Source organism: Sinocyclocheilus rhinocerous, unplaced genomic scaffold (assembly GCF_001515625.1).
Source record: "Sinocyclocheilus rhinocerous isolate Xijiao unplaced genomic scaffold, SAMN03320098_v1.1 scaffold1523, whole genome shotgun sequence".
Classification (NCBI taxonomy): Eukaryota; Metazoa; Chordata; class Actinopteri; order Cypriniformes; family Cyprinidae; genus Sinocyclocheilus; species Sinocyclocheilus rhinocerous.
Genome location: NW_015641012.1, coordinates 353,272 through 362,120, shown reverse-complemented (window position 1 = coordinate 362,120; position 8,849 = coordinate 353,272). Strand labels below are relative to the sequence as shown.

The 8,849-nt window shown below is 39.1% G+C and overlaps 1 protein-coding gene across 1 annotated transcript in view; it reads left to right on the top strand.

Annotated features, from left to right (window-relative positions):
• Positions 1-1,724: 1,724 nt before the first annotated feature.
• cp (ceruloplasmin) overlaps positions 1,725-8,849 on the top strand; it is an 11,123-nt gene continuing 3,998 nt past the window's right edge. The window contains exons 1-12 of the mRNA XM_016569640.1: positions 1,725-1,917; positions 2,785-3,029; positions 3,122-3,334; positions 4,152-4,325; positions 4,510-4,764; positions 4,859-5,024; positions 5,116-5,255; positions 5,430-5,570; positions 5,659-5,703; positions 6,620-6,834; positions 7,037-7,187; positions 7,305-7,517. Of these exons, the coding sequence (XP_016425126.1) occupies positions 1,760-1,917; positions 2,785-3,029; positions 3,122-3,334; positions 4,152-4,325; positions 4,510-4,764; positions 4,859-5,024; positions 5,116-5,255; positions 5,430-5,570; positions 5,659-5,703; positions 6,620-6,834; positions 7,037-7,187; positions 7,305-7,517 (2,116 nt within the window). The 5' untranslated portion in view covers positions 1,725-1,759. The remainder of the gene's footprint in view (positions 1,918-2,784; positions 3,030-3,121; positions 3,335-4,151; positions 4,326-4,509; positions 4,765-4,858; positions 5,025-5,115; positions 5,256-5,429; positions 5,571-5,658; positions 5,704-6,619; positions 6,835-7,036; positions 7,188-7,304; positions 7,518-8,849) is intronic.

Here is an 8,849-nt window from a genome sequence, read left to right as displayed (position 1 = left end):
CGTGAACATTTGGGAGGCGTTATGCAAATCTTCCCAGATCGTGACGTAGGTATGTGGGGGCGTGTTAGAACGAGCCATTTTAGGTAGGCGTGGTTGACTCTTAACTTTTATAAAGAATATCTCTTTGGATTTGAGACTTTAGTCTTTGCAACTTTACAGATCTTCTTTATGCATCAAGAGCTTGTAACACTCCAAAGAGAAAGGAACAATTTAAATCGCATCATATGACCCCTTTAAGATATTCTAAACATTAACATTTTGATTTTCTGTAAAGCTGCTTTGAAAAAGTGTGTACAGTGAAAAGTGCTATACCAATAAAGTTGGCTTGACTTGACTTGTTCTTCTGGATTAGCAGTGGTCTTTGCCGTGTCACTCTTCCATGGGATGCCATTACTGGCATGTGTTTGTGATAGTGGAGTTGTGAACACTGACCTCTGTTGATGTGAAAGATTCCTGCAGTTCCTTGGATGTTGTCCTTGGCTCTTTTATAACTTCCTGGATGAGATGTTGATATGCTTTTAGAGGAATTTGGGTCGGTCAGCCAATTGTGGTGCAATGTTTTATCCATTTAGAGATTTGTTTATATCACTGTGGTTCTTCTGAGTCCCAGAACCTTTAAAATAGCTTTTCTGCATTTCACACATAATCATTCTTTGGCATAAGCGTGCAACTGGGTGAGACCGTTTAGCCGACTTCATGTTGCTGAAAATGTTTGGCTTATATGTTGACTTTAAGTTGCAAAGAGGAATTTGGGTCGGTCAGCCAATTGTGGTGCAATGTTTTATCCATTTAGAGATTTGTTTATATCACTGTGGTTCTTCTGAGTCCCAGAACCTTTAAAATAGCTTTTCTGCATTTCACACATAATCATTCTTTGGCATAGCGTGCAACTGGGTGAGACCGTTTAGCCGACTTCATGTTGCTGAAAATGTTTGTCTTATATGTTGACTTTAAGTTGCAAAGTCAACAAATTGTTTTATTTCACTATTTATTTCTGTCATTCACCCTAATGCCTTTCCAAGCCTTTTCCAAACCTGTTGACTGTCTTCTGTGGAACACAAAAGGTGAACTTTTGAGAAATATAATGGCTTCGTAATCGAATATAATGAAAATGTAATAGCACTGGGCCAATCATTATTCAACAAAATTCTTGACTTTTGCCCTTTCTCTCCTTGGCTGCTTAATGAGGTATGATTTGTCAACAAATATTAGCATAGCATATGCAGCTTGCTTTATTATTTTAAAATGATTTGTCCCAGTGCGTTGCAATTGGGATTCAAAGTATTTCAACTGCTGAGTTGTCAAGTCCCAACAGACAAACATTTCTCAACTCAACATGAGACAAATGCCCAATACCCTATTGATTTTTACGGAAGTTTTTGGAAGTTTCAACTTTTTGAAGTTGGGGTTTTTTGGTCAGCAATGTTTTCCACATCTACCACACACAAACACACTCAAACAATGGGGCGATATTAACACTGATTCAGGTGCAAGCTTTATCAGACAGATGGTTGATGACTGCAAAGAAAACTGACACAGGGTTTTCTGACAGACAGGAGTTTCCTAGAGTTCATGGCGTCACATACTGCCAGTAAATTCATGGGGTCGTGTATTTATTTACCAGACCGCCCAGCTGTGTGTGTAAAAGTCAACTTGCCCTCTTCACGTCTGTTGTGATTGGCTGACTGCTGTCACCCTTCATCATTTAAAGAGGTGAAGCATCTGCTCCACTTTGATAGTCAACTCCCAGTGATCCAAAATGAAGGGGCTGCAGTGGACGCTGCTTGGGGCTTTGTGCTGTGCTGGAATCGCGTCTTCTATCACAAGGGAATATTTTTTTGCCATTAAGGAGATTCAGTGGGATTATGCTCCTAGTGGTACAAATCTGATTCAGAACAAAACCATAGAAGAAGATGAGTGAGTACAAACACTTCTGAGTTATGAGTTCAGTATGCAAGAAATTAGCTTATAATAACATTTTATTAAACACTGAATCATTTTAAATACACTCTAGTTGCAATTTATAGCCTTCTTTAGAACTTTAATGACAATTTCACTTGTATATTGCTCCTATTGTTTAGGCAGTCCTACTCAACTGTAGTATCCAACTGTATTAACGAATCACTGTTTGACTCCCAATAGAAGTCACTGCACCACTGCTCATTTAAAGCTGAACTGCGGCTTCAAACAGATTATGTTGCTGTACATTGAAAATGATTGATTTTAGCAATGAAGATGAATGAGCTCTGGTTGCTTTATTTCTGCAGATAGTTGTCAGTGTGAATGCAGCTTTAGATTCTGGGTCCTCAACAAACCCTTAACCCTAAATAATAGATTTATTTCTTAGGGATACAATTTTTACCTTTCTGAGTCAATGCATGTAAAATGTTGTTTTGGTGTTTGACAGAGAAGCACGGGTGTTTTTGGAGAGGGGAGAGCAGCGGATTGGACGGTTGTATAAAAAGGCAGTGTACCTGCAATATAACTGTATTAACGAATCACTGTTTGACTCCCAATGGAAGTCACTGCACCACTGCTCATTTAAAGCTGAACTGCGGCTTCAAACAGATTATGTTGCTGTACATTGAAAATGATTGATTTTAGCAATGAAGATGAATGAGCTCTGGTTGCTTTATTTCTGCAGATAGTTGTCAGTGTGAATGCAGCTTTAGATTCTGGGTCCTCAACAAACCCTTAACCCTAAATAATAGATTTATTTCTTAGGGATACAATTTTTACCTTTCTGAGTCAATGCATGTAAAATGTTGTTTTGGTGTTTGACAGAGAAGCACGGGTGTTTTTGGAGAGGGGAGAGCAGCGGATTGGACGGTTGTATAAAAAGGCAGTGTACTTGCAATATACTGACGCCACCTACAGGCAGGAAATAGAAAAACCCAAGTGGCTGGGCTACCTCGGACCCCTCATTAGTGCAGAAGAAGATGACGTAGTTATTGTGCACCTGAAGAACATGGCCAGACGAGAGTACTCCATTCATGCACATGGCCTCAGTTACAACAAGAGCAATGAAGGTGATGTTAAATAAGCGTGTGAATTCATTTACTTTAACTCATGTGCACAAATTGCTCATCATGAAAACTGTGAATATGGGCTTTCTCTCCAGGAGCACTATATCCCGACTCATCAGAAAAGGTGGAGAAAGCAGATGATTCAGTGGCCCCTGGGAAGTCGTTCACCTATGTTTGGACCCTACCGGCTTCCCATACTCCTGGAAAAGATGACACTAACTGTCTGACCAGAATATACCACTCGCATGTTAAAGCCCCCAGAGACATCGCCTCAGGTCTCATTGGACCTCTCATTATATGTAAAAAAGGTACAAATCTTTCTCTTTACTTCAGGGCTCAAATGTCAGAATCTCTTCAGTAATGTTGTGGATATATATACGTATATATGGATATATATTTTATATGCGACATGAGATATTTTCCATCTCATGACAATGTAAACCAGTAAACACAGTGATTTTCATATGATACACATAAATAATTTACAGCAGTGACAAATAACTGGAAATTCATCCACATAGAAATGTTCCACCTTAAATATGATTATCTAGACATGTTTACACCTTAAATAAGCACATATAAGAATAAATAATTTGCATAAATAAGAATTAATGAAAGAATTTATGGGTTTAAAAGCATAGAGTATTTTGCATACAATCTTCTCGTTTATGCTTTTTAACCCATAAAGATCCTTGCTCCTTGCTCCTAAAGTTTTGTCTAATTTTTGTCAATATGGATCTGATATTTGTCACTATTAAATCTGAAACATTCTGTTAAGACTTGAAACCCTTCAAAAAAAAAAAGTTGTAAAGAGTACAATACGTTTTATTTATGCATATTACATAATGAGCATTTTGAATCAGCCTTTTCAATCAGGGTTTCAGGAACCTTGCCTTTTTAACAAACAATTGAGTTTATGTTAAACATCTGGCTAGCTGCTATACAGTGACAATTTGGAATGCAAACAAAGACTCAAAGGATTATGCAATAAAAGTTACTGATACAATTTCATATAAAAATGTTGACCGCCATGAAAGTCATTGTATACTGTAATTCACACATTTCAAGTTCTGATATAGTTCACTAGCACTGAATGATTCTTTTTTTCGTTTGTGCAATTCTCAGGCTCTCTAGATGTGCATGGGGACAAGACAGCTGACTATCTTTACACCCTCATGTTTACGGTGTCTGACGAGAACCTCAGCTGGTACCTGGATGAAAATATCAGGACCTACTGCACAGCTCCTGCCAAAGTCAACAAGGACGATGAAGGCTTCCAGGAAAGCAATAAAATGCACTGTGAGTTTAGTAATACTGTCCTAGAATAATGTCTCAATGATGAACAGGCCATCAGATCAAACCCTGTTCTAGGCACATTTTATGAATTAGCTAGAATACTAGTATACTGTAGAGTATATCCTACGTACTACTATTTATTAAAAATAGTCTGAAATCTCAACTTCCTTTCTGAACTTTATTGTAGCTATCAACGGATATGTCTACGGCAACCTGCCGGACCTCAGTATGTGCATGGGCAATAAGATCCACTGGCACTTGTTTGGGATGGGGAACGAGGTGGACCTCCACTCAGCCTTCTTCCATGGACAGATCCTGACAGACAAACGGCACCATGTTGACACCGTCAGTCTGTTCCCGGCTACTTTTGTTAATGTAGAGATGGTGGCAGATAATCCCGGCCAGTGGCTCCTCAGCTGCCAGGTCAATGATCATCTGGAAGGTACAGAAAGACCAGATCTGAGAATATGGATGCAAAAATTCCGCATTGTTACAATGGCTGTGTTGCATTTAATGACATTTCTCCCCACTTTTAGCTGGCATGCAAGCCATTTTTGAGATTAAGAAGTGTTTCCCAAATGTGCATAAACCCAGACCGTTTGGAGAAGTGAGACAGTATTACATTGCCGCTGAGGAAATCATTTGGGATTATGGGCCAACGGGGATAAACCAGTACTCAGGGAAGAAACTTGCTGATGACAGGTACAAATAAGCTATCTGAGAGACATATTGAAGTCAAAGCAAATGTCCTTTTGTCCTTACAATTTGAGCTCGTGTCTCTGAACATCCTCAGTGTATCTGACACTTTCTTTGATAACCGCAATGATCGCATCGGGGGCAAATACAAGAAAGTCCAATATATGGAATATACTGATGACACATTCTCCAAACGCAAAGAGAGGACCCCCGAGGAGCAGCATCTGGGAATTCTGGGTAATAAATCTACAGTTTCTATGGGTACACAAATGTTGTCAACAGAACATACATTGCATTTAACTTGGAATCTTCCTTTAACTGTAGTATTACAATTAACATGTCGCAGTGATTTGCTTGCAGACATTAGTCTTCTTCAGTGCTTTCTCTTCACATCTTTGGGATGTTTTTTAGGTCCAATCATCAGAGCAGAGGAAGAGGACACAATTAAAGTGACATTTAGAAATAAAGCAAGCAGGCCCTACAGTATCCAACCTCACGGAGTGCAATATAACATTGAAATGGACGGAACTCTCTACCACAACGTCCTGGAAGGTAAAGAATAAACCTCTTTGAATAAATGTATAAAAATGTATGACAGACTTAAACTAAATATCATTCTTTTCCATTCTTTTTTACGCAGAGTCATACACCGCCAAAAAGCTTCGTGAACTCAAGAAAGAAGCAAGTAAGAAAAAGATCTCAATGATATACAGAAAAATCTGGAAATGAAGGGATAAGCAAGTCTAATATTGAATCAAGGCCAGGGATCATTGCGCAAAAGTGTATTTTACAGTCCTGCCTGGACTCAAACAAATCAGTCCAAATCCATGAGAGACCAAAGTCTCTGAATTATCTGGCATGACTTGCTTTACTAACAAATTCACCCCTATTTGCTTCTCTAATACTTGTTTCTGGTCTCATTGTGAACAATTCAGCAGTTCACCTTACTCCAAAGAAGTTTGTCTTCATAATCCATTCATCTATCTATTTATCCATCCATTTTCTAAACCATTAAGTAGTCGCAGGGATGCTTTCCCAGCATATACAGTGGGTACGGAAAGTATTCAGACCCCCTTAAATTTTTTTCTGTCAATATGGGGTGCTGTGTGTACATTAATGAGGGGAAAAAATTAACTTAAATGATTTTAGCAAATGGCTGTAATATAACAAAGAGTGAAAAATTTAAGGGGGTCTGAATACTTTCCGTACCCACTGTATATTCCATTCAAAAAGCCCTTCAAAAGTGAGTACTGGCGGTGTTTCATGCTCTACTATCCCATGGGTTTCAAATCCTGCTCCTGGAGGAGAGTTTAGCTTGAATCAGTTAAAGCCAGGTCATCATCCAGCTCAGTTCAGTTCTCATCCAATAGTGTCTGTGCAATTACTTTGTTGGTAATGTTGCCAAATAGTGCCTATTAAGTGTCCTCAACTAAGCAAGCCAAACGGCAACACTTCATCCACTGCAAACTCATATTCAGCTCTGAATCCATCTTGGTAATTCTTGGGTAAAATCAAGTCTGGTCCTTTATATTATTTATAAGGCAAAAAGACGATCACTGAATGTAGAAATGTTGAAGTTGTATGTCGTTCATCTCTTTCAGGAGTGGTCGAGCCACTTCCTGCTGCATTAGTCCGTCCTGACTCCACCTACCAGTATGAGTGGCTGGTTCCTAAGGATGGAGGACCAACCGAAAAAGATCCAGACTGCATCACCTACTTGTACTACTCAGCGGTGGATCCCATTCGAGATACCAACTCTGGGCTGGTTGGACCTCTTCTGATCTGCAAGCCCAAAACCCTCAAATCAGGAAAGCAGGTGCTGGAGGTGGATGTTGAGCTTTTTTGTAAAATGTGTGGAAAGGACTACAATATTGGTAGCTGAAAGTGTGTGGAGAAATTTGTGACTCTTTCTTTCTGCTGAATTCTGTAAGCCCAGCTTCCATTTGGGTCTAACTATTCCAGACAATAATGTATAACAATTCATTGTTCATAGCTTTGCCAATATTTTTCCATCCTAGAAAAACGTGGATAAAGAGTTTCATCTTCTTGCAACTGTGTTTGATGAGAACCTGAGCTGGCATTTGGATGACAACATCAACAGATCCGCAAAAAAGCCTAAATCTGTAAATAAAGAAGATGAAGACTTTCAAGAGTCCAATAAAATGCACTGTAGGTGCTGTAGTCAGACTCCTTAAGAAAACTTTTTTTTTTTTTGCATTTCTGCAGCACACAAACCATATTTTTTTCACGTTTTCATCCAAACAAATATTTGTTTTTCATTCACAGCGCTCAATGGATACATGTATGGGAATCTGAAAGGCTTGAGTATGTGTAAAGGTGATAAGGTGTCTTGGCATCTGTCCGGACTAGGGTCAGAGGTTGACATCCATGGACTTTACTTTGAGGGCAACCGGTTCCTCTACAAAGACACCAGGAGAGACACCATCAACGTGTTTCCTCATATCTCTCACACTGTAATCATGGAGCCTGATAGCATGGGTACAGTCCCACCCATTCTTTCTTCGATCTCACTGTGACAAAGAACACTTATATGCAACATTTGAAGTCTTATTTTAATACTATACATGCTCTTAAATGCATATGATGTTTTTTTTTTGTCAACTTAAAACAGTGTTGTTGAATTCTTATCTTGACCAGTCGACACATTCAACCAGTGTTATTCCAAATCTGTATGCATTTCTTCAGTGGAACACCAAAGAAGTTATTTTGAAATGTATTTTGAGATATTTTTGTCCATACAAAGAAAGTCAGTGGGGTCCAATGTTGTTTCAAACAGTTCTTCAAAATATCTTCTGTTGTGTTCCACAGAGGAAATAAGGTACAGGTTTGGAACCTCACTGAACATTGCTAGATTTATCAGCATCATTTATTCCTTACACAATCACATAAATATGCATTTGAGATTAACATCAAAGTTGTAGACATATTGTGCTGTTCTGATGATGTAACCTGTGGCGTCTGCAGGACAGTTTGAGGTGGGATGTAAAACCACAGATCATTATCATGGAGGCATGAGAGCCAACTACACCGTGGAGAAGTGCCACTTCTGGAACCGTCAGTCTGAGACGATGCTACACCAGAAGAAGTATTACATCGCTGCAGTTGAGATGGACTGGGACTATTCACCCACCCGCACATGGGAGGAACAGATGCACCATGGTCTGAAAGACAGGTATTCCAGGTCCTTCACCAGAACTCATGAATCCCATTTGCAAAAATACATGAAGAACACCAGTGGTGTTCATTGACACCAAATGTGGTTATGTGCCAAGCATCAACATGCAGATGTGAATGAGATTTTAGATTTATGGTGAAGGGTAAGATTGTCAGCGAAAACTGCATCAGTGACACCAAGCCCCATTGGTTCTTGAGTGAGTTGTGACATACTGTGACCAGATAAGTTTTAAAGGGATAGTTCACCCAAAAATTAGAATTCTGTCATTAATTACTCACCCTCATGTCGTTCCAAACCCGTAAGACCTTCGTTCACCTTCGGAACACAAATTAAGATATTTTTGATGAAATCCGAGAGCTTTCTGACCCTCCATAGACAGCAACGCAACTGATACGTTCAACGCCAAAAAGGTAGTACGGACATCGTTAAAATGTGATATCAGTGGTTCAAACTTAATTTTATGAAGCTATGTGTGTCTTGTGAATGCGCGTCGAAGACGGGCATGGAAGAGAAGAAACTGTTGAATAAAGTTGTTATTTTTGTTTTCTTTGCTCAGAAAAAGTATTCTCTTAGCTTTGTAAAATTACAGTTGGACCACTGATGTCACATGGACTATTTTAACGATGTCCTTATTA